The 23,634-nt window shown below is 45.9% G+C and overlaps 2 protein-coding genes across 11 annotated transcripts in view; one reads left to right on the top strand and one right to left on the bottom strand.

Moving 5' to 3' along the window:
* Positions 1-6,885, top strand: part of LOC120813168 (uncharacterized) — a 38,446-nt gene extending 31,561 nt beyond the window's left edge. For 5 of the 6 annotated variants that reach the window (XM_078081952.1, XM_078081954.1, XM_078081953.1 and 2 more), the window contains 7 exons: positions 418-462; positions 1,438-1,488; positions 1,580-1,774; positions 1,884-2,165; positions 2,712-2,831; positions 2,937-3,156; positions 3,675-6,885. In XM_078081952.1, the coding sequence (XP_077938078.1) occupies positions 418-462; positions 1,438-1,488; positions 1,580-1,774; positions 1,884-2,165; positions 2,712-2,831; positions 2,937-3,156; positions 3,675-3,724 (963 nt within the window). In that variant the 3' untranslated portion in view covers positions 3,725-6,885. The remainder of the gene's footprint in view (positions 1-417; positions 463-1,437; positions 1,489-1,579; positions 1,775-1,883; positions 2,166-2,711; positions 2,832-2,936; positions 3,157-3,674) is intronic. The other variant, XM_078081951.1, reaches the window with a different exon arrangement.
* Positions 6,886-7,548: 663 nt separating this feature from the next.
* On the bottom strand, positions 7,549-22,786 carry LOC144382956 (kelch-like protein 25). Of its 5 annotated transcripts, XM_078081947.1 has the most exons (13): positions 22,096-22,374; positions 19,069-19,214; positions 18,664-18,941; positions 18,470-18,575; positions 17,632-17,877; positions 17,321-17,410; positions 16,982-17,145; positions 16,090-16,237; positions 15,505-15,701; positions 15,098-15,203; positions 14,229-14,372; positions 13,714-14,114; positions 7,549-10,029 (listed from the first exon to the last, which is right to left on the bottom strand). In XM_078081947.1, the coding sequence occupies exons 3-12, from the start codon at positions 18,843-18,845 to the stop codon at positions 13,728-13,730; spliced, it is 1,770 nt and encodes a 589-aa protein (XP_077938073.1). In that variant the 5' UTR covers positions 18,846-18,941; positions 19,069-19,214; positions 22,096-22,374; the 3' UTR covers positions 7,549-10,029; positions 13,714-13,727. The 5 variants fall into 5 exon arrangements, with proteins under 5 accessions (XP_077938073.1, XP_077938070.1, XP_077938072.1 ...); XM_078081944.1 differs by lacking the exons at positions 19,069-19,214; positions 22,096-22,374 and adding an exon at positions 22,584-22,786 and having other exon boundaries at positions 14,217-14,372; XM_078081946.1 differs by lacking the exons at positions 19,069-19,214; positions 22,096-22,374 and adding an exon at positions 22,584-22,786.
* Between the last annotated feature and the right edge of the window lie 848 nt (positions 22,787-23,634).

The raw sequence follows: 23,634 nt of genomic DNA, 5'->3' as shown, positions 1-23,634 counted from the left end.
AAGTCTCTGAGCTCAAAAGGTCACAGCGTCAAACACGTGACACGTGATCCCTTTATTATGACCCCAACAGTATTCAACACACTCTTTTTTCAACACGGCTGTGCGGTTTGCTAGAAGGGGCCTGCTGGACTGCACACACTTAACTATTTATACACCACGGGGAAGATTTCACTTGCTTACCAGCGGTACATTAACAATACCACCAGGAGCGAGTTAGCATGCTGAAATTAGCATCCAGCTAAGGCCACCGCTGTGTCTACTCGCAGGCTCACTGCCATGTAATATAATGTATTCCTCCCGGTATCTCACTGCTGCTCACAGACCATACAAACGCTTAGCTGGCATTACATTACAGCATTTGATGTCAACATTAATATGAATTATTTTGGTGTGTGTGTGTGTGTGTGTGCGCCTCAGGGAGCCACCGCCAGCCTCCAGATGTTGCTGAAGAGAAACCATGAGGTATGCAGGCTGTAACCAGAAGCAGTTTCAGCCTCCGTGACCATTTGCATGTTGCCAAGCAATTCACACAAGCGCACCTCAACACAGCAAATGTGGCAGCGCTAACTGCAACTAGTGTCCACAGCAAGAAAGCACTATCACTATCGCCCTATCAGGAACTGTATTTATGGAATAAGCTAAAACTCAAAATCTAAATAGCTAGCTAGCTGGCACACATGACGTGTAGTGCGTGTTGCTAGCTAGCTGGCACACATGACGCGTGGTGCGTGTTGCTAGCTAGCTGGCAAACATGACACGTGTTGCTAGCTAGCTGGCACACATGACGTGTGGTGCGTGTCGCTAGCTAGCTGGCACACATGACGTGTGGTGCGTGTCGCTAGCTAGCTGGCACACATGACGTGTTTTGCTAGCTAGCTGGCACACATGATGCGTGGTGCGTGTTGCTAGCTAGCAGGCACACATGACGCGTGTTGCTAGCTAGCTGACACACATGACGTGTGGTGCGTGTTGCTTGCTAGCTGGCAGACATGACGTGTGTTGCTAGCTAGCTGGCACACATGACGCGTGTTGCTAGCTAGCTGGCACACATGACGCGTGTTGCTAGCTGGCACACATGACGTGTGGTGCGTGTTGCTAGCCACCATTAGCCCACTGAGAAAGAGATGAAGGCAATTGACGGGAGGAGTCAGAAATATCTGTCACTGTTTCTCTTTCTCATGAGGGCTTCTTGGTATGAAATGCTGTCACTTTTTGAATTTATGTTTGTGAATTAGCAGATTTGCAGTATTATTTTCTCCGTCAATATATACAGCCTCCAGAATAATGTGCAATTCAATTTGTTCTCCTCCAAAGGCTGTTTTTCCAAAATAGGATAAGATAAAACAGTCAGTTTATGAATTTGGTTCTACTGTTTGATTTTATGAGCCGTAATTTAAATCAATGAAAATGCTGTAATTTATCACTTTGGGACTCCAGCAGGTGCAGCACAGTGTGACGCATCTTCACGGCCTGCTGATCTCACTTCAGGTACCAGTCACACAGCTTCAGTAAAAAGAATACGACGCACACACACAAGTACACTCGACCTTCATTCTAACTCCTCCTCTCCTGCCCAAAGGCCGTGGTAGTGCAGCAGGACTCGTACATCGAGGACCAGCGGCAGACGCTGAGCGAACGGCTCACCGCCAATTCTTCCAGACACTCGTCGTCCTCCTCGCTTTCGTCGTCTTCCTCGTCCCGCCCTTCCTCCCTCATCGAGCAGGAGAAACACAGGAGCCTGGAGAGACAGCGGCAGGAGGCGGCCACCCTGCAGGTCCACGTTCACGCGCCATCTTTCTTTTTTCACACGATGAGTTGTGGCGCCATCCACTTTGTTTAATTGTCTTCATCTAAAGGAGTGCTTGTTCTTTTGTTGGTTGCAGAAACAGCAAGCTGCACACCAGGAGGAAAAGAGGAGGAGAGAGAAGGCGTGGGAGCTGAAGGACAGGTGTCTGGCAGAGCGGGAGGAGAGGCTAAGAGCAGACGAGGACCAGACCCAGATGAGGCATCGGGAGGTGACGGAGGAGTGGGAGGCGCTCCGGAGGAGGAAAGAGGAGTACCAGGTGGAGCTGGAGAGGCTGAGGGAGGCGCAGAGGAGGCTGGACAGAGACAAGGAGGCTCTGAAGAGAGACACCGAGAGACTTGAGGCCATGAAGAAAGACGAGGTCAGAGTCCCTGAGGGCTTTTTCTCTCCATTCCCAGTCCAGTAATGAGGCAGAGATTTGAATGTCCACACCGATGACCAGATGACGTATCCCAGCAAACACCATATTTATGGGCATCCCACAATACACGTCATCTGGCCTTTCCCCAAGTCCCGCCCCCTGGAACCAGACTGGTCAATCGTAGTGTAGCTGTCCGTCTTTGCTCCTGGCTCTCACCAAAGTCTGAGACTAACTAAGATTTGCATTCCTACACAACATCCTGATGTTAAGATGTGCTATCTGGTTTTCATGGTGGTCCTCCAGGACAATTGTACAATACAAGCACAAGAAAACTGAAAACCCAACCAGATAAAAACAGGAGGAGGGAAATGGATCCTTCTATCATGGGTTCTAGAAGCGTCAGTGATAGTTCTAAGACAGAAGTAACTCTTCCTATGATAACGTTGTTGCCTGACGAGGTAGCAGCTCCCTTCAGGGTGTCACTGCTGGGTTAAAGGTGAAACATGGGCGCGTCAGTGACCACGTGTCTTGTTTCTCTATTGACAGTCGGAGCAGCTTCATCGGTACCAGCGGACTCCCTCCACCACCTCCGAGGAGTCCATAAGGTTCCACAGCTCCGGGTCTCTGGACCTCGAGCCGAAGGAGGCAGCAGAACAGCCGAAAGTGGTAAAAATCGATTGCAGAAAAGGTGTTTGTTGGTGTTTCGGAGGCGTAGCAACGGGTCCCCGAACAAGTAAAGAGAGCTTCCCTTTTTCTCTGGATGTGCCACAGGTGGAGCTCTCAACCTCCGCCCCGACCAAAGAGCCTTTCCTCCGCATCGGATCCAAGAGGATGAAGAAAAACTTCAACCCCTTTTCCTCGTCATCCTCCTCCAAGACTCAGGGAGCAGAGAAGGAGGCGCAGCTCCCCAACAGGCTGCTTCAGCTGACCAAACCCAAGGAGAAGAAGGACAAGAGGAAGACGAAGGGCAAAGCAGAGCAGACACAGACAGGTGCCTCGACTGAGCTCCACCCGGTGGTTTCTTCCGCTTAATCTCTTTGCTCCTTCTCATTTTTCATACATGACATATGAAATCTGATGGAGGCAGTGATCTATTCTCACTACACCTTCACGCTACGCAATGGTTGCTTTGAAGAAATGTCCTCATTTTCCTTCCTGTTGAGAGTTCTTTACTTTTCAAACGGTTTGCATTTGAATACTTCGATGTACAGGGCAAATATTACGAGGCAAGAAAGTTCCTGTAAAGAGGTTAATGTCATAAAGGCGTCGAGTCACATCAAAGGTATCAGTAAGGGTGATAGTTTTTACAATAATAATAATATACATTTAAAGATTTGTGGAGTTTTCCTAATGTTAGTTTAAAATGATGGCAATATGTCGTTTAATTATTAAGTATTATGAGGCGTGACTTTTTACGAGCTACACTGGCTCCGTTCCAAACTACGAGCTCCTCTAAAGCTCGCTGAAGAATATGCCAGATTCTGACCTGTGGCTTCCTGTCTCTCACAGCTGGAGTGATGTTGGATCCTCAGAACGACGGGGACATCTTCTTCTGCTGAGGACAGGGACAGCTTACATGTGGACCCCTGAGTGACCCCTTGGCTCTCTATTTGCAAATGAAATGCCCACATGGGTCTCCTTTGCAGGCCGCATGGACTTGTCCCGACCGAAAGGAAGACGATCCAACTAACCTGCAACAAGCACTGACCTCCTCCATGAGTCCCCAGCTGATGTCCCGTTGAGCTGGGGACTCAATCAGGGGGTCTTTGATCAACAAGTACGCCCCTCCCCTCCCCTCCCGCCTTCCATTAGTAAATCCAACAAGAGGAAGAGGTATTCCTGATGTCTCCTGGCTGTAGGGACCCTCAAACCTCCTCCAGAATCCAGACTGTAGCTTCAACACTTGTAGTGCCTTAAGTCTCTGACATGGTCTCCGTCTGATGGACGCAGTCACTGCAGGACAGGTGCTTCACAATCGCCAAGCAAAGGAAATCTGTCATCAAACAGATCAGATGAATCCATGAACGCCTTTTTGGTGTGACAATCACAGCAGTGCAACTTAAAATACACACATATATATATATATATATATATATATATGTGTGTGTGTGTGTATTTGTATGTATATAATGAGAGAGTGATGCCTCATTTTAACGGTTTGCCATTTCCCCTTAATGATCCCATCACACGTTGGTTACAGTCATTTGCGTGGGAACATCACTAACAGATGAGCTGCATTTAAATCCAAACCAATCTGCCTTTCATAGCTGCAGATTTTATTCTTAATATATCGTCAATGTTTTGTGATGACACAGATCCCCAGGAACTCGTTCTTTTACCCTTTTGTAACATGTAGCACACCAGTTTTGAGTTGAGTATTTGATGTTTATCTACATCTCACCCTTTTGCACGTCCATTAAAACTCTCTGAAACCATTCGGCAATGACAGAATAGTAAAAGTAATATAGAATAAACCGGCTCGTCCTAGATTCATACTGTGATGACGTGGTCATATCACGTTTCTGCCTCTACGGTCCAAATGAACGACCTTTGGCACGTTGAGAAATGGAACAAAACCAAATGTGGTTGTTAATGTTTTACACATTTAAAACGTCACTTTAACTGAGCTCTGTAGTTTGTTCTTGACTTTTATTAATATCTCCAGAGTTCTCCAGGAGCATTTGACCACATGGCGCAGCCTTCGTCAGCAGATTGACTCAAACATCCACGTTGATGTAAATCAATTTGGATAATTGTATTACTATATTAATAATATTGCATTAATTTGCCCCTCTGTAATAATCGTTGATTTTAAAAGGAAAATTATAATTTAGTTAAGCCCTACTAAAGTCTTCAAAGAGAGACAATCATTGGTTTTACATTGTATTTGGTCGATCAGTACACATAGAGATACTGTGGATTGTCAAAGGAAGGCTCATGGACGGGCCTTTTAAACGGGGATAACTATTTATAAATAGTTTCTCTCAAAGGAACTTTACAGATACTTAAAATCGACCCATAATCCCTTTGAGCGTTGCATAAAATCCCCGTTATTTTGATCTGAAAAGGACGAATAGAAGCCAAAGCTCAGTATCCGTTAATACCCGACCCCTTCAACAAAATCCTCCCCCTATGAACTGAACATTGCGTGATTTCCGATGCTGGTTATCCTCCTCAGCCCTGCTGCTCCCGTTCATCCGCTGTGCGATTAAAAAAACCTGCATTGATTTTCTTCTCCTGTTCTCTGCTGAGAAGAGCTTCAAGACGCCGGGGCTGGAGAACAATATTCCAGCCCTCGGTGGCACATTGTCCTCTGACACGGAGAGTGTGAGAACACCAGAGGCGGTCGGTCTTCCTTCCGGTCTTCAGGTTCAAGGGCAAAGAAAACTTCTTTGGAGACTCGAGAAGAAAATACTGATTTCTATCCGTGGAAATTCTCATGAATACCAATCGATTACAAGATGTAATTTCTTCAGTACCACACAGCATTAAAACCAGTGACCAGTTAAAGTTCTGCTCCCTAAACAAGAAACTATATGCACTCTTTAGTTAATTAAATAAAGGGAGGGGGGAAAGATTATTTTCATGTCTGCATTAACTTGTCATTCTGCGTGCAGAGGTTTAATTCTACACTGTACGCTTCAGGCTCTAACCGTCACAAAGAGGCCGCGCGCTACTTTAGCCCTCTAGCTAACGTCAACGTGTCTTCTGCTGGCGAAAACAGCTTTTTAACTTTAATGCTAACGTCATTTTGAAGAGAGAGTTAGCTAACCGACTAACGACACGCTAAGAACTATGTGAGCACAAACATGGCTCAGTTTACATGTTGAATCATGTAGCTATTATTCTATAACAGAACAGTTTAGCGTGTAAGCTATTTTTAGTGTCACCAGCCTCTTCACACACTTCTTTTTCTTGCTTTTCACTGACAGAAAATATTTTTAAAAACACACTTAAAAATTCCTTTGTATGTTAATAAAATTATCACCTAATTTGGATTCCAGTCGGAATGGAGTAGATGAACTGAAATAAACCAAAAAAACACATTTGAAGGGAAGTGTCTCGGATGGCAATCCTTGTGAATGTATTACAGTGTTTAACATGTTGAATCTGAATGTATTTCCCACTCATGGTTTTTGCTGTAATGCGGAGCTATGAATTCAGCTACCTAATTTTTCTGAAATTAGCAAGCACATCGCACATAGTGGCAGTCTCGCTTCTGCTGTGGAGAGAAGGATCAATTCATTTAAATATCGACATTAGATTTACCAGCTGTGGTGCAGCGGCTTTCACTCGTCCTGTAATTTTGAATGAGTGGAAGTGACTCCAGAGGATCCACCAACGTTCGATACACAATGTGCCGCTTTGGATGTCTCGATCGTAATAAGCTAAAGTGACAGAAGCTCGGAGGTTTGTGGTGGTTTGGGCCCCCCTCTCTCCTCCCTAACGTTGTTCCATTCAGCGTGCGCTAGAATTTTAATAAAACCATTCATAAGGACTTTTACACACTTGCATTAAACCGTGAGCTTTTTGAAATGTATTTGTACTAAAAACAAAAGGTACAATATTTGTTTCTCATTTTATGTACAAAGAAAGGGCAAAGCAACACATTTTGTAAATATATTTTATGTACAAATTTCAAACTATGATAACTGTGGATTTTGTTTAGTTGGATGATTTTTTTTTGTTAAATAAATAAAGCTTTATTTATCTTTCCTCTTCCTGTTTTTCATAAGTACAGTCATTTCTCTCAAATAAATGAATATGTTGTTTGTCACGCAATGATGATACTTCCCATCCAGAGAGGATGTTTTCTGTTTTTTCTGCTATTGGGTTCTTGATCTTGCAAGTTTTTTAATTTTTTTTTTTAATATGCCTCCATGGCACCCTTTTTAACTTGGAACCGCCATACCCCTCCCCCCACGTGTCCGTTTATATATATATATATATATATATATATATATATATATATATATATAAAAACGTAAGTGCATAAAAACATATATGGGGCTTTTCCCTTGGATTCAAAAATTACAGTGATACCAACTATAGTAAATATTCTAAAGGGAAGCCATACAGGACCTGCTGTCAACTCTCAGAAGTCAGGAGTAAAAGAAATGCATGAATCCAGCTGTAAACCTGAGATTAAAACAGAGTAGACCTGAGGAAGATGGCCATTAATGCACTTTATTATTCTGCCATTCTGAATGAAAACGTCATCTCAATTCATTTTACCATTTAGTGCATTGATTTTAAGTACTGTCATGCTGTCGCTCGTTTGAGAACTTTTCATGTCACACTAAAACACAGTAAAAGAATGTTCGCCGACCTAAAGCGAGCGACCTAATGCGTCCATCATCCTTGAAATCCAAGCACTACAGACTTCATAAAAGTGAGTTTATTTTCACCGGTCAAAACACACACACACATCATCTTAATGTTTTTTCCTCTAAGAAGTTCCTTCAATTTTTCCACATTGTTTAAAAGTCCTTTGTTCACCCAAAAACACTTGAAATTCTAAAAACAGGCGCAGAGTATTTCTGAGCATCTCTTCACTTCTGCTGAAATCCAAGAAGTGAGGCCCCGCCCTCTCTCTGCAGTCTCCTCACGCTTGGCAAGGGGACAGCGCCGGGGGACACCGTGTCACAGAGACAATGCATCAGTGTCCTGCAGAATTCTCGTGGGTCCTTTCTGTGCCATAGTACCAGCCGTGTAGTGAAAGCTGGTGTGATCTCCCACATGTACCAAACATTCCATACCTCTGGGACAGCGTAGGACACGTCACTGCTATCCAATGCATTGATCAATATCAAAAGTGCATAGGTGTTACAGAAAAATACCACATTTCACATCATTCAGTTAGGGATCAGCTCCTGGTTCACAACGGCTCTTTGGCAGTGAAGCTTTCTGCAGGACACGCTGTGCACGAGGCGACAGCTACTCGTACACTTAAAACACAACAGCACTTAAAGATGCTCCTGGTAACACAAGCAGTGCACCTGCAACTTAAGACGTTCAGATCTGTCATTTGTGCATTTCAATTTCTACAGAAAAAAAATCCACAACCAGCGTTTCCTGTGCATTTTACTGTAATATTTCTGGAGGTAAAGACAAAGAATTGTTTGGAAAGCACGGAAGAATTTGTGTTTAAGTTGTTTCTTCTGTTCTTGACCAGGTTCCACCAGCGGACATCTACTGCGTCTCCGACTTGAAGATATTTGGTCTTTTGTTGGATGCAGCCTCGTCCCACAGAAATGATACGACGGGTTGAAACACTTTAACACTTTGCCTTCGAGAAGAACTCCCAGTCACCAAACAATAGGTAGCGTATAGAGACAGAGCGCATTCAAGTCCCGCCCACACCCACAATGCATCGCTCTGATCGGATTTGTGTGAAGGTGTCACACACATTTATATTGGAATTAACAAGGTAAGAGGCAGAGAGAGAGATTCTTTATTCGGTAGAATTGGACTAACTTTGTCTTTTGTAGACTGGATTAGTTGCCTCACATTTTATATAAATGATTTATATTGTCTATAAATCCAACTTAACTTCTGTCAGGACTGATAAAAAATAAAATAGATCATTTTGCTCTCTGGTAGAAAGCGATGCCAAAAGAATCCTCAGTCATCACGATTTAAAGGCAATGCTGAAAATGAAGAAAATAGCACCAGGGACCTAAAGCAGCATGAAGCTGAAGACAGCGGCGCGTGGAGTAGAGCGGGTGCACCGGGGGCCGCAAAGGTTGGTGGTTCGAACCCTGGCTGCTCCACGTCCCGCGTCGAAGTGTCCCTGAGCAAGACACCCAACCCCTAGCTGCTGCCCGGGCGGCGCGTACGGCTGCACACTAACGTAAGTCGCTTTGGATAGAAGCTAAATGACCTGTAATACTCTGCTTCATGAAACCATAAACTCCTGTTTAATAGTGTAGATCAAGTCCTTGTCTCGTCGACTTCCATAGAATCACAGGAGTCGACTCCTGCTGGTCAGACTTCCCTCATCAGAACCTAGTTAGCATGTTAGCCATATTAGCTAAGCGCTCCAGTGGCCGTGGTTCAGTGACCTCATGTCTTTGTGGGCTCAGGCTGGAGACCAGAAGATCTGATGCCAACAGATCCTCTCGTGGTTACAGATGAATTCTTAATAAAGCGCCAGCATCAATTCTTCAGTCCAATATCTGAAGTTCTATTTAACTGGTTTGTGGCAGAGCAGAAAACCAGAGGTCTCACTGCAGTCACATGTATTGATTTGTTGTGTGCGGCTGTTGGGTTTAAAATAGCTGCCCGAGCGTCACTAGTAGCTGATTCCTCCCGTTTGAGGGGACTCACATTAAACATTGTGCTGTACAGAACTCTGTGAATGTGGAACAACACAGCAGAGCTCAGACGTTTGCTCAGTGAGTTCGTACTAATGGAAACACTTAGTGGCGTCAACATGATCACTTTACTCATCGTACCAACTGTCCATTGTGTTCTCAAATGCACAGACAAAGCCTCTAATAGAAGCCCACACATAACAGTCAGGGAATGTTTCATTTACAGCTCGCAAGGGGGAAAAAAAATCTCTTTTGGTAGTTTTAAAAACGCATGAAAAGAGAAAAAAAAGTAGTGAATTTAGAACTAAAACATTAAAGAAATACACAAACCTCTTGCCATAAAAAAAGAAGCACTCAGCGACGTGCGTCCATCCAGAGCCTGTTTGAGGAGCCTCACACGGAGAGGAGTGTGTGTGTGTGTGTGTGTGTGTGTGTTGCTGTTACACCGCTCAGGGCTGATCCACAGTCCGTGAGGTGCAGCTTTTGTTTTTTGCCCCCTGGTCCTGTGTGGAGCAGCAGAAGATCCTCCCCCAGCGGACAATCGATGCCTGAAAGAGACGTGAGGAAAGATTAGGGCCGCACAGCACACGGTAGCCACTTTTCTTTATCCGCCGCTACTGTTTTAGCGCCGTCACGTGAATTTGATCGGATTTCAAATAAATTCATAAATCCACCAGCTTTCATTTTCCCCCTTGATCATCTTTCAAAGATTTGGGCTGAAAGACTAAAAGAAAAGAAAAAAGCAGCTAAAAGGTGTTTAACCTACTTCATATTTACTTGGTATTAGTTTCTACATTTAAATGAACTTTAATTCATGAACTCAATAAGGAGAACAGTTTGTCTGATTTCCTCCAACAAACGTAACGGGGAGGAAATGAAGGACGGACTGAACTGGTTTAGCTTTCAGACATCCAGGCGACCTGAAATCAGACTAAGTATCTTTTCTTTAAACTAAGCTAGTCTGCTAAACTTGATGATTCTACTGTTTTAAGTTGGGTTTATTGCTAGTTTGCTTTAGCTCTTGCCGTTTCTTAGTGCCAGTTCTTCTTGGTGGTGGTGTGGTGTTTGACAAAACACCACATGGTGATTGTAGTTTTGCATTTTGAGGAGTTTCTGCTGAGGCCAAACAACCTTTTGTCTCCTGGACGCCGGGGGACTGGTCAGCACAGCAGAGTGGAGGTTAAATTACTATCAGACTTCCACTGACGAGGGAGTAGTTAACTAGGTACCGGTGGCTCATCCAGTTCTAACCATGGTGCTCACGTACCAGGCTGTGAATGGATGGGGTCCAGCTTCCATCCAGGACCTGGTCCAACCCGACATCCCGACCTCTGACCTCTCCGCTCTGCATGTGATAAACTGCTTGTTCCTCCTCACTGAGAGCAAAACACTCCACTAGATCTCCACTCTTTGCTGTCCTGCTCCTAAATGGTGGAAGGAGGTCTCTGAAGACACCAGGACCACAGAGAGCCTTCACATCTTCAGACTAAAGACACACCTCTTCACACTCTACCTCCACTAACACACTAACTAACTGGAGCACTTACATTGGACTTATAATGGTTCTTATCTACAGCAAGTTGTGCATCGGCTTATTTGAGGCACTTTCTTGTTCTTCTTGCTTTGGACCAAAGAATCAGCTAAATGACATGTAATGTAATGTGATGTAAAGTGATGTAAAGTGATGTAATGTGATGTAAAGTGATGTGATGTGATGTGATGTGATGTGATGTGATGTCGGCCGGCCGACTCTTCAGCTGTAAGTATCACCGGCGGATCTCTCTCCTAGTAACGTAATCCTCATCTCATGTTCTTACAGATGTCTCTCCGACAGAAAGCTTAATCCCAACAAAGACTCACCCAAACGCCAACGAACCACACAAGTACACATCCATGTCTGACTACAGTGTGTGTGTGTGTGTGTGTGTGTGTGAGGGGTCTTCAAGCTGAACTCCCACGTAGTTGTTCTTAGTTCTTCAAGGTGGCTGCGCTGAGGAAAGAGAACACAAACATCTCCTGGGGGAGTCCCGTGCTCGTTTGGTCAGTTGACGGTAATAATGGTTTCATGGACGGGGTCAAGTGGAACACCTGGAGAGTCCCATGTGAACACTAACGGCGCCCGTCAATCAGCGCGGACCGCTCTCATTACTGGTACCGTAAATGAGTCACAACTGCAGCAGGAGCCAAATGGGTTTTTAATGGGCTGTTGATGATAAATAAATCATAACCATTTAAAAAAAAAGGTGCCCACGCTGCCTACAAGCTGCCATCAGTGAGGCCGAGCGGGGACCCACGGGAGGCGGCCGCCGCTCTGCTGGAAGCGGTACGAAATTCCAGTAAGATCCATCACAAATGTTTATTGTCACATCTTAAAAACAGAGTTGAGGTCAGAAGTGGAAAAGCAAACCAGCTGGAGGACGAAGACGTGTTTGCATATTTAAAGATATGAGCAGCTGCGAATAGGATGGACAAGAAGCTTCTGGGACTCAGCTTCCATAACATGAATATTTGAAGGGGTGAGGAAGGCGAAGAGGAAAGATTGTGGGAGGAAGAGGGTTGGGGGGGCTGAGGATGAACGAGGGTACGCATCAGTGGGTGGGTTAGAGAGGATATTTCAGTGCTGCAGTCCCACTGCACGGCTTCTTTTTCCCACTTGAAGGAGAACAGGAGCTTCCTCACAGCGCATTATGTAACACAGATGCCTCACGGAGCGAGCGTGACCCCCACATTGACTAGACCCACCGCACCGCCCTGACGGAGAGAGAAAGGAGCTGCAGTGGCATTTACTTAACCCCGATCCCAATTAATGGCGTTCTGGGAATCAACAACATGACAGTCGGTTGAGTCCTCAGCAGCCTGAGGGAGATCATGGAGGGGGGAAGCAGAGCTCGCACACGTCTCAAGACTTCCCATCGGAATCAAAAACAAAACGAGCTAAAAAGCTCCATTGGAATGGATGGATTTCTGCAGCCCCACTGCCTCGCTTCAACACAGCCACACGTTGGAAGCTTCAACTCGATTCTCTGAGTGCAAGCTTCCTGCACAGGGTTCCAATGGCGTTTGTCGCTTTCAGTTCAAAGTTCTGTGGGACTGAAGTCGAGGAGGAGTTTAGGTCTGAAGGAAAATGCACGGGAGAAAAACAAAGAAGGGAGGTTTCATGTTGACGTCATGCGCCGCTGTGCACGCGCGAGAGGGGAGGACGACGGGCGCCGAATTCAGCCGGGCTGTTGGCCGCGCCACAGCAAACGCTGAGGTTTGTACGGAGCAGCTGCAGACCTGGAAGACCTGCGTAGTCTGGAGAGGCAGCCGGTTAGAGAAGAAACTCTACAAGTCTGCTGCTGCATCGGGGTTTGAACTAAAATGGTTCGTTACTGCAGCGACCGTCTGCTACGGGTTCCGCTTACAAATGGGCATGAAAGTGTTAGTTATTTGTAAAATGCCAAATGACTATTTATTCTGTTTGTACTGACCATTGTGAGGGTGTTCGTTTGTTACATTGAAGCTGTTGGACATTTCAACAGCTCATTTCAAACTCAAGTTAATTATTTAAAGCATTTGTTTTTTACATGTTAGAAAATGAAGAGAAAAGAAGTGGAAACGTATCTAGTGGACTCAGTCATTCAGTGGAACCCAGTGAACCTAAAATCTCCATGTAGATAAATTTCAGTCCCTTTTTCAAGTTGTGGGAACGTGCATCAAGTAAAACACTCTGCACGGACTCTCTAACCTACTTCATATTTACCTGGTAGTAGTTTCTACATTCAAAGTAACTTCATGGACCCAATGAGGAGAACTCAAGTCAGTTAGGCTTTTTTTCTGCTTCTGCACTGAATCTTGTGAATTGCAGCGAGTCCACGTGGCATAAATCTGCTGTAAATCATGGCCAGTCCCCATTATAACAGGGGGGCGTCCCCCCGCCCCTGAAAGGACTCCACCCACAATGACATGAAATACGTCCGTGTGCAGCGGGGCAGAGAGCACCAGAGGGACTCACAACCCCCCCTGACTGCGACGCAACAGCCCTGGATATTAAGTCACAGCTCCATCAGCACAAGAGTTGCCTCAGAACTGTTGACTCATCTTAGGAACTGGCTGGTTTTCAAGTGGTGAAGATGGTCCCACAGACTTTAGTGGAGATGCAGTAGGTGGAAACCCGCGTTATTTACGTTTATGTTCCACGTGTGTTTTGGTTTGGATCATTTTACTGCCGTAGAACGCGGTGAGAAGTGTACCTGGGATGATCCCGTCAGGCCGGCAGGTGCTTCCATGTGCTGACGAAGGCGGTGGGGATGAGCGAGTAAGGCACCGTGGTGATGGAGTTCCAGCTGTCCGACGTGGGGTCGTAGCAGTCCAACGTTTTACACCGCTGCGTCCCGAAGTAACCGCCCACCACGTACAGCTTGTTCCCGGAGGCCACGGCGTGGCAGCTCATCCGCTTCGAGGTCATGTCCCCGACCCGGGTCCACTGGTTGGTGTCGCAGTCGAAGCGGTAGGCGGAGACGGCGGTGAATTCCGTGTCGCCGCCCATGATGAAGATCTGGCTGCCCAGGACAGCGGCCGCCGTGTAGCGCCACGGCTGGGGGCATTCGGCCGCGATGTTCCAGCGGTTACCCGCGGGGTCGTAGCACTGGACCTGGACAGGGCGCACACGTGGGGGAGCGTCGGCGTCAGATGGGAGCGTGGACTCAATTTAGCCAGAAACTGAATTGTGGGATTATAAGGAAGGTCGACGTACAAATCCACCGACCTTGGAGGCCTTGTCTCTGTGAATGGTCGTCCCCCCGAAAACAAAGAGCTTGAGTTTGGCGCTGACCACGGCGGCGTTGCTCACGCCGTCCCTCAGAGGAGCCATCATAGTCCATTTGTTGCCGAGGGGGTCATACCTCTCCACCTACGGGGACATTACACGGCCGGGTTTTATTTCTCATTAGCAAAGTGAGACCAGCAGCCAGATCGATTTTGCATGATAACAATAATAATAATTATGTATCGCTCCGCTGTCACAAGGGCCGATACAGGAGGTCATTCCTGCAAAAACACTTTACAATAAATCATCCCTGGCTGATAAGAACCCTGTACTGCTGTGATGCTGCTGCTCTTCCTCTTCTCCTTTTACTAATTATTATTATTGTCTCGTTTGGTTATTCTTTTGTTTCAGTTTTAGTTTATTTTATTTAATATTTCTATCACATTATATTGTATATAATGTGCATCTTTTTATTCTATTTCCTTCCCTGTACACGCTGCTGTGATACCAACATTTCCCTCTTGAGGGATCAATAAAGTATCCATCTATCTAATATTACAGGCTGTATGCATTTGTGTACAAATGTATGTGTCACTTTCACACACGTTCTGCATTCATCAGGATTCATGTATAATATGTACACAATTATCCACTATGGAGGAGGAGCGTTTGGGTTGTTCCCCAACGACGGTTCAACACTTCCCTGCACGGTGGATGATTCCTGAGCTGCTGTTTTTACTATTAACACAACGAGTATGAGCGCGTGGATTTAAAACCATACGAATTATTTCAAACGCATCTTAAATCAACCACATGAACATATTAATATTCAAACAATCAAATTATTTCTCCTGATAAAAAGTCCTCACCTGTTTTAGGGAGACTGATGGGGAAGCAGGAAAAACTCCCGCTATGGCCGTATGACCTCCGACGACGTAGAGACTATTCTCCAGCTCGGCGGAACCGTGGCCGAACCTGCAGAGCAGAAAAAAATAAATCACACGCCAAGATGTTGAAGATCAGAAAAAGAAAATTGTGGGATCCTTTCCTACGCATTCGTTAGCTTGGCCACGTTCAGGCAGATCATTGATATATAAACTAAATAATAAAAAGGGATCCAGCACTGACCCATGCGGAACCCCTATTTAGCATTTAAAGACGCCGATCAACAGTCACTGCAAATTTAAGGTCATTTGACAACTAATTATCAGCAGATCACACTCCATAGTGGTGGAGAACTATGAAAGGTTCACTGTATGAAAGGTGTCTAGCTCGCCTGGCTATTAGCATGGGCGCTCCTTTAGACCACTCCTCGTGGACGGTGTCATAGATCCAGACGTCTTTAGAGACGCCGTTCTCAGACCCTCGTCCTCCGGTGACGTAGACCTTGCAGCCGATGGCGCACGCACTGAACTCCTTCCTGGGGCTGGGGAGCTCTGCCTTGGGAATGATCTCCTTGGCTTTGTGGTCAACCTAAAAAACAGGTCATCAAACAACAGTGGGTGTGAGTGTGTGAGCGGAATATTGGTTCAGGTCAACGAAGAGAAGATTGCTGTGGGTGAGTCTTCTGAGAACAGAAAGGTCAACGGTTGGTCTGCAGTTCTACATCCATCAGCTACGTCCTCTGCCCGAGTATAGATGTGAGATCTATGGTTTCATTTTGGATATTAACTGAGTGTTCACATTATTTCTTTAATCTGCGTTATGGATTAACTTGTTCTTATTTTATTCAATTGTTTACTCGGTCCATGTTGGATGAGAGATCCCTCCCCGAGGTTTGATCACCAAAACCAATACCTGCCACGTAATTACATTTAAGCGAGCATCACACACTCGATGCGTAGTCGTTCAGGTCCTTCACCTGGTATATCTTGTCACACATGAAGGTCTGGCCTCCCAGTATAAGCAGCGTGTGGCCAGCCTTACGCGGCCGAGCACAGGGACTGGTCACTACTCCATCGTTCTGGAGGATTTTCTTCTTGCACTGCATTGCCTCTTCGACGATTGACCTGCAGGGGAAAGTTTACACCACTTGAGATGAAGACACTTGAGTTGCATAATGAGTTTCTGAAACACTTAATTCTCCATCAGCGGCTGACGTGTCTCGATTTCGACTTGTCTTTGAAGTGTCCTTCAAAGACAAGTCTACGTTGCACAGTGGACCACTGCCTCAGATGTAAAACCTCTGGTTAAGAACTGAGAGTGGATAAGTAGAAAGAGAAAAGGGAGAGCAGAGGAAAGGAAGGCGAGGGGGAAAGAGGAGAGGGAGGGAAAGGGGAGAAGAGATGAAGGAAACCAGAAAAAGGACAGAAGTAAAAGTAGAGGAAACAAGAGTAGAAAACAGAAACATTATTAAAAAGGTGTTGACAGGACAGAAAGAAAATGGAGATGAGGGACAAAAGTGTGAAGAAGGAAAGAGGGAGATAAACGGGGATAAGAGTCCATCACATGACGGAATTTAAAGATATTGATTCAACCTTACAGACCCGCGCACCATATTAAGCCCCTAATGTGGATCAGTAATCTCAAACTAAACAGTGTTTCCTTATGAGCTGCAGGGGATTCCTCATCAGGCTTGCGGTGCCTCGTGCTCTGTTGTTGTTGGTGTAACTTGAGTTTGAACACTGCAAGGAGAGCGGGTGGGACCGGCGTTATGCAAGCAGCGTCTTCTGGTGTGTTTTTGTAATCTCGGGTTGCACGTTGGAATGGAGATCTTATTGTATTGATTCATGCAGCCCCTGGAAGAAGCACACCTGCTCCTTTTGTCCGCCATGACCAGCTCTTCACAGGCCACGGCCTCCAGCAGGCACTCGGATGGCAGCAGCGCCAGCCTGACGCCCCTCAGCAGCTCCGGTAAATGGTGACGCCGACCCTCCAGGTCGTACCGGAGCCAGCGCATCACGGAGCTGAACACCACCTGCCGCATGCAATATAGATCATGTTCAGAACAGGAGCATTTAGCTGCCTCAGACGCTGTTGCTATTACACGCTGCTGTAATGGACACAACCAAATGCATTTGGTTGCCGGTTACTGGTCCTTACGAACAGATTGAAGAAGATCGGGGAGAGAAACAGGGAACGGCACCACTCACCTGCTCATCTTCGATCTCCAGCTCGTCGCTGAGGATGAGCTCCAGCAGCTTTTCTTTAGAGAGGCTGTAGAAATCCTCAGATTCTCTCACCTAAAAAGGACAAACACTCAGAGATCTCGAAAAACGAATTGTACAATACACCTGCTTGAGTTATTGGAGGGAGATGAAGACAGCTACCGGCTGCAATTTAGTCATCTATGACGGCACACAGAAATGTGTAAAAAGCCTACCGAGTACTGAGGAGGAGAGCTGCTGTCTGCAGACGTAACGGAAAGCTGTGTCACAACACCAACAATGCAAAGACTCCTCACCGTCTCGTAGTGCAGCAGACACATCCTCCACGACAGCTCGTACAGCCTTTTGCACTGATGGGCGTCCGACAGCAGCATCATCCCCAGGCAGTTGGAGGAGTGCAGGTTCTTCTCCAAGAACTCGGCTGCGGCGTCCCGAATGTCGTGGAACTGCAGCATGTCGCCGGCCTCCAGCAGCGACTCGGCGTTCTCCTCGTTGATGATGACTCGAGACGAATAGGCAAAGTCCAGCAGGAGCTCCAGGACCTGAGAAAGTCAAACCGCTGTAGGACAATACGCTCGTGGCACAGCGGCTCATTCCATGGAGGCTGCGTGCGGTTGCTGGATTTTTACATAGAATCGCTTGGTTTTGGCCAATAATTCACGATTAAACAGTTTAAAAAAAGAACTAATGTGCTGTCATCAATGTCCTCAGTGTGTGTGTGTGAATAAATCAGAATCACACTAAGTGGCATATAAATGCGTCTTAGCTTATTTCCTCAGCCAATTCCAGCTTCATCAAAGATACATTTTCTTTTTAAAAAGTGTGACTGACAGGAAGGATCCAGAGCTTTTTGTCTGAACCACAGTCCCGTACCAGCAGAGCCGTAATGATTTGGAAACGCAAGATAAATAAAAACTCGACATTAATAGATTTAATCAAAAAAAAATTCTACATTGTAGAAAAGATTTAATATACTATGAAGGAAGATGGGGAGATTAGGGAGTCAATAACCAACACAATCAATAGAGAATAATCGACAAATACTCAGACCAGTAAGACCTGACCGAGCAAGACACCCAGAAACTGCTGCGATGGGCCCGTAAATAGAAAAAGAACGGCTAACGGCAGCAGCACCTCGGGGTGAATGCTGTCTCGGAAGTTGACGTCGCTGTCCAGACTCTCCCGTAGCCCTCCGCTGAACATGGCCTCAAAATACCTGCTGCACGCCGCCAGGACGACCCTGCGAGACACAGACAGCACAGAGAAGGGCTCCCAGTTGAGACGCCGGCGTTGAAAAGCACAAATGGTTTGTTGGCGTGCGGGTTTACCTGTGGCACGGAAAGGAGCGATCCCCGGCCCACAGCGTGACGTCGGTGAACATGCACTGCTTCCGCAGCGTGTTCAGGTGGGTCAGGACGCTGTCGGGGTGCGACGGCTTGTGGAACAGCGAGATGTTCATGGAGCCCGTGCTGGTGCGGGACTTGCGATTCTCGTGGACGGTCACCGACATGGCGGCCGCGTACGGCCCTGCCAGGTCACTCGCACTGCCAAGTGGCGACGGGCAGGAGGAAGCGGCGGAAAGACCAGTCAGCTGGCATCATCACACCTGGGAAGCAGAGCGTATCGACACACAGCGTGAGCTTCATCCCGTACCGCTCTGAGCTTGGGTTGGATCCCTGACTCGGCTAGAAGCACTAAACTCAAAGAAAAGAAAGGAAGAAAAAAAAACACACGTCCAATTTCTTTCACACATCGATGGGCGACTTGCGTAAACAATGCTGGGATGGGGGCGTTTCAGGTCAAAGTTCATACTCGTGGAGAACGGGCTGAAAGTCCACCCGTGTATCAAATCCCACGTTTGCTGGAGTTGTGATTCATTCTGCAATACACACAGTACCAATGTATTATTTACTCAAAACTGAACGCAGTTCCGCAAAAACTACTAAAAAAAACACGGCAGATAGAGAGAGAATTAGAGAGACGTGACCAGCGACAGTCAACTGTCGCACTTTTCGGATGGGTTTGTAAAAGAAGCGGTGGTTCTGCAGGGCTTCCTTCCCTGTGTGCGTGTGTGTGTGTGTGTGTGTGTGTGTCAAGTCTGCAGAGTTACATACTTAACAACTATTCAAAGACCTGTTAAAGTAATAAACACATTCAAGTTGCATTGAACGATATAAGGGAAGGTGGGCGGTACCACAAATGGTTGATTGACATCACAATTGAGGAATTTAAGCAATCTTAATTTCTGAAAGACAACAATATGGTCACATTTGCTGAGAAGCGCTGCGTACTCAGGAGTCCTTTGTGGCGAAAGGAAAAACTACACTTACAGGCGGAGCAACTTTGTTGCAATGTTACGGTACAAAATGCTACAAGTGTCATCATTCCACGAATTCAATATTTAAGAGAAAAACTCAATTATATTCATTACAGCGGATCCAACATGACTACTAATCAACGGGTACGGTGCTTGTTTATAAAGTCCTCTTGGATCAAATGTTTTGTGGGAAAATCTTAACTGTTTTTCATGGATGCAGGAGAGTTTACAAGCGTCACTCCTCAAAATCTAACTATGAGAATTACCGGAGGATGTCCAGTGAATTCAACGCCATGATGGCTCTTTATTCTACAAAAGGAAGAGCAGTTTATTTTTCTCCCTGCCTGCTTCTCGTATCCTCTGTCAGCGGTTTCTGTGCATCATGCGAACACTCAGCGTGGAGCCTAAAGTGATGCCATAAAAGTACTGGCTGTCAGCGGTTGGGAGACATCCATCAAATGAATAATCGAACCCACCTCAAGGCAAAGAATGGAGGACAGTTCTTAATCAAAATAAGGGATGCCTTATGAAGACATCCTAACTGTGTGTACCTCTTAACATGCACAGACTCACACACAGGACACCACTTCCTTTGCCTGTAAATCCACCAAGACGCCACCGTGGTTCAATGCAATCAGAGAATGAGCGACCCTTACTGGAACAAGCAATAGTAGTAAGAAGAAGAAGAATTAAAGCTGCGAGCAGCGTTGGACGGGTCCTCGCAACTCTGCACGTCGGGGAACCGGCCGGACGGCTAAAAACGCAGCCGAGAACCCCTGCGGCCGTCGGACAAAGCGTCCAAGAGTCAGTCGTCGTTAACCGCCCGCGTGGAGTGACGCGAAATGTCATAGACCACCAAACCTTCTGTTAAATCACATTCACAAGCCTTATAATCAATTTCAGATGGTATTTAAAAAGGAAACGACCAACAGCTACATGATAATTCCACTTCAGGTTCATAGTGCACATCCCCAAGGTGTCTATCAGGGATAACCAGCACATTCTGATGCACCGTTCCAAAATACCATACATGGGCGAGTTTGCTTCAAATTCTCCATCACAGGACTATTTTTGGTCAATTTGAGATTAGAATTAAAAGGAAACTATCAATAGTTACAAAATCATTTCACTTCAGACCAGTAGTACACATCCCCAAATATCAATCACAAGACTACATCTGGTCAATTTCAGATTATATTTAAAAGGGAAAATCAATAGTTACACAGTATTACCACTTCAGGCATAGAGTACACATTCCCACGGTGCCACTCGGTGATAACCAGGACAGATGTATCGAGATTAAAGCCTCTCGAAATGCCACCTTCGTTTTTTACTGGATACTAGAAAATTTGACTTTCTGTTACCAGTAGGTGGCGCTATGACATGATTTAACTTTGCATCTCTTCAGGCCCAGAGTGTCATCAAACTTGTGTAACTTGGAAAGAATCCGATGATGTCCAGTAGAGTTACAAAGGTTTAACTGTTCAACGGTTTAGTTGTTCTTGGCGAAGGATCAGCTTTGCCGATGCACCTTCTCGCCACCGATTATCGGATTCTTAGAATGTCCACAGTGAAGCATTATTAACGTCTTAGATCTCAGATTAACCTGTGAGGAGCAGGGTGTAAACTAAAAAAAACATCCAATTTCCTGTTTTCCCCAGGTGGCGCTATGACTAAGGTTAAAAAGGAATTAAAAAGTTCATGCTATATGAGAAATATGGAGCAGACTAGATAAAGTGTGGTGGAGTTAAAACGAATTCACTTTTCATGCCAAATGGTGGTTTTTCAAAAATGCTCCCTACACACATAGTTTGCAATTTCTTCCGGCAAAATACAAATTTTTAAAGCTGAGGTCCTCGAGATCACACTGCCTTTTTGGCCTACGAAAATGGGCCAAAAAGGCAGATTTTCAACGATTAATAGTAGTGCAGCGCCCCATATTGTTCAAATATTCTCAAAAAAACAGGGTGTGTTCAGGGGTTCAAAGTTCACATGTGTTGTAGTTTGCTGAGGACAGGCCAAAGCATTTGGATTAAGCCGCACCGCTTGTTCTTTAGCCCAGAGCTTCTCAAAGGAAGAAGATATCAACAAGATATGTTTTACCTTTCTAGGGGGCGCTATGGAGACATTTCATTGTACCCAAATGGGAGACCCCAAAAGTATCAAACAGTCCAGATATACATGCCACATTTAAATACTTTTGGAATATGATAAAGGCCTCAAAAAGGCATTTGATTAGTGAGAATAATAATGAAATACAATAGGTTCCTCTACGACTAGTAATAAAAGAGCTGAAGTCAAACAGAGCACATGCATTCATGCGGGGATGAGACGGGATGTCCACGGAGACACCTGGTTACGTCATTACAACCGGTAACTAGCCACCGTAAAAAGGTCAGTGACCCAGAGACGAGGAAGTGGGACTAGCGGAGGCTACACGAACCGGGTCCGAACAGAGAGGTCGATCCGCGGGGCAACGGCCCCTCGTCCGCCCGAACAGAGTTTTAACGAGGAAAGTTGCTCGCAGTCAACTTCCGAGAGCCGAGAAGCCAAACGGTTGCTCGGCTCGACCAGCAACTACACGCGTCTCTTCCAGAACTAACTAGGGAGAAAAAACCCCACAAACAAGTGAGGCGAGTCCCTCCTGGACGGTTCGGGGACCCGAGGTGGCGCCCGCCCCGCTGCCGGTGGCCATTCGAAGCCCTTCAACTTACCCCGCGTCAACTCAACTGCTGCGAGCGACGACGTTTTTAAGGACTTAATGAGGAGTTTACACGACGCCCCGGAGTGGGCATTAGCCAATACAACCCCAACGTCAAATGAGCTCATTATCTTTACGACAATATAACGCCGGTAACTGACGTTAGCGTTACGCTACTGGTGTCTGCGTCTCACTGCCCAACTACGAACACGGATCGATGCTGTACTCACGTGTAAGATACTGGGTTAAATCCTGAGAACGTGTATCTTCGTTGATATAAACATTATTTTTCTGTGACAATCACTGGAGTGCTCATTAGCATTTTTAGCCGTCTCTGCTTGTCTGACTGGTTTAGGATGATAGAAAAAATAAATAAACACACAACGCTAAAGCAAAATCAACAGCCAATGACTGGGGGCGAATCGTAACCGACGTCTGTCTAGCCAATCGCCAGTCTAACCCGGTGCAAACTGGCGTCTAATCCAATGAATGGAGGGGAGGCGGGGCTTCAGAGGCTTTGCCAAGGATGACTGACATTTAGGTAGACCAATCCTCACGACTCCATTTATACAAAACCGACCCAACGACCAATAAACCGCAACAATATATAGGGAGGTATTTCAACGTCAATATTAGCCAATAAGCTAAGGGGAGAGGTGTTTATTGATGGTGGCAGTGAAACAGTACCACGTTGGGCTCAGAGAGCTGAAACCAGGATAAGGGATTAAACTGTGATATTCGGGTTATGTTGGATGAATTTAGTTTTGACTTGACTTGGGTTGTAGTCGCGCGCTCTGTCCGCTGGTGGGTGAAACTGCGCACTGAGGAGTGTTCAATTGTATATATATAAAGTCCCATTCGCCTGTTTCTTGCACCATGATGCCCATTTCTCAACCACGTGTTGGATGAAAAAGCACTGATACTGAGATGTGCTTTCAGACATTGGCGGATGTTTGGGGACAGATCAGACCAGCGTGAAGCATCTCACCATCTCACAGATGTCTGTATGGCACTGAGCTTTGCTGCAAGCGGCATTTTTTTAGATACCAAACCTGTAAATAAATGCACTATTTGCCCTACTGTCAGAAGTGTGTTTGGCACAGAAGTCCTTGGCATCTTTACATCTTTATTACCTTCCCTGGCCACAGAAGAATGTGGTACATCTAAGAGGATTTCCATAAAACAGTCCAGATATTCTGCATAAATGGGTGTTTGATGTGCAGTACATGAGAATGTACCATGTATGAAGAGGGAAGTTTCTGCAGGTGCGACCCAGCTCAC

This window comes from Gasterosteus aculeatus, chromosome X (assembly GCF_964276395.1).
Source record: "Gasterosteus aculeatus chromosome X, fGasAcu3.hap1.1, whole genome shotgun sequence".
In the NCBI taxonomy this organism is placed as follows: Eukaryota; Metazoa; Chordata; class Actinopteri; order Perciformes; family Gasterosteidae; genus Gasterosteus; species Gasterosteus aculeatus.
Note: the sequence above shows the minus strand (reverse complement) of the source record. Positions and strands in the feature narration are given on the sequence as shown.

Excerpts from the sequence above, each read along its gene's own strand:
- LOC144382956 (XM_078081944.1), bottom strand. The coding sequence starts at position 18,845 with ATGTCGGTGACCGTCCACGAGAATCGCAAGTCCCGCACCAGCACGGGC. Across the intron at positions 17,411-17,631 it reads GTCTGCTGCACTACGAGACG|GTGAGAGAATCTGAGGATTT; the intron begins GTGAGGAGTCTT and ends TGTCCTTTTTAG. Across the intron at positions 15,702-16,089 it reads TGTGTGACAAGATATACCAG|GTTGACCACAAAGCCAAGGA; the intron begins GTGAAGGACCTG and ends CCTGTTTTTTAG.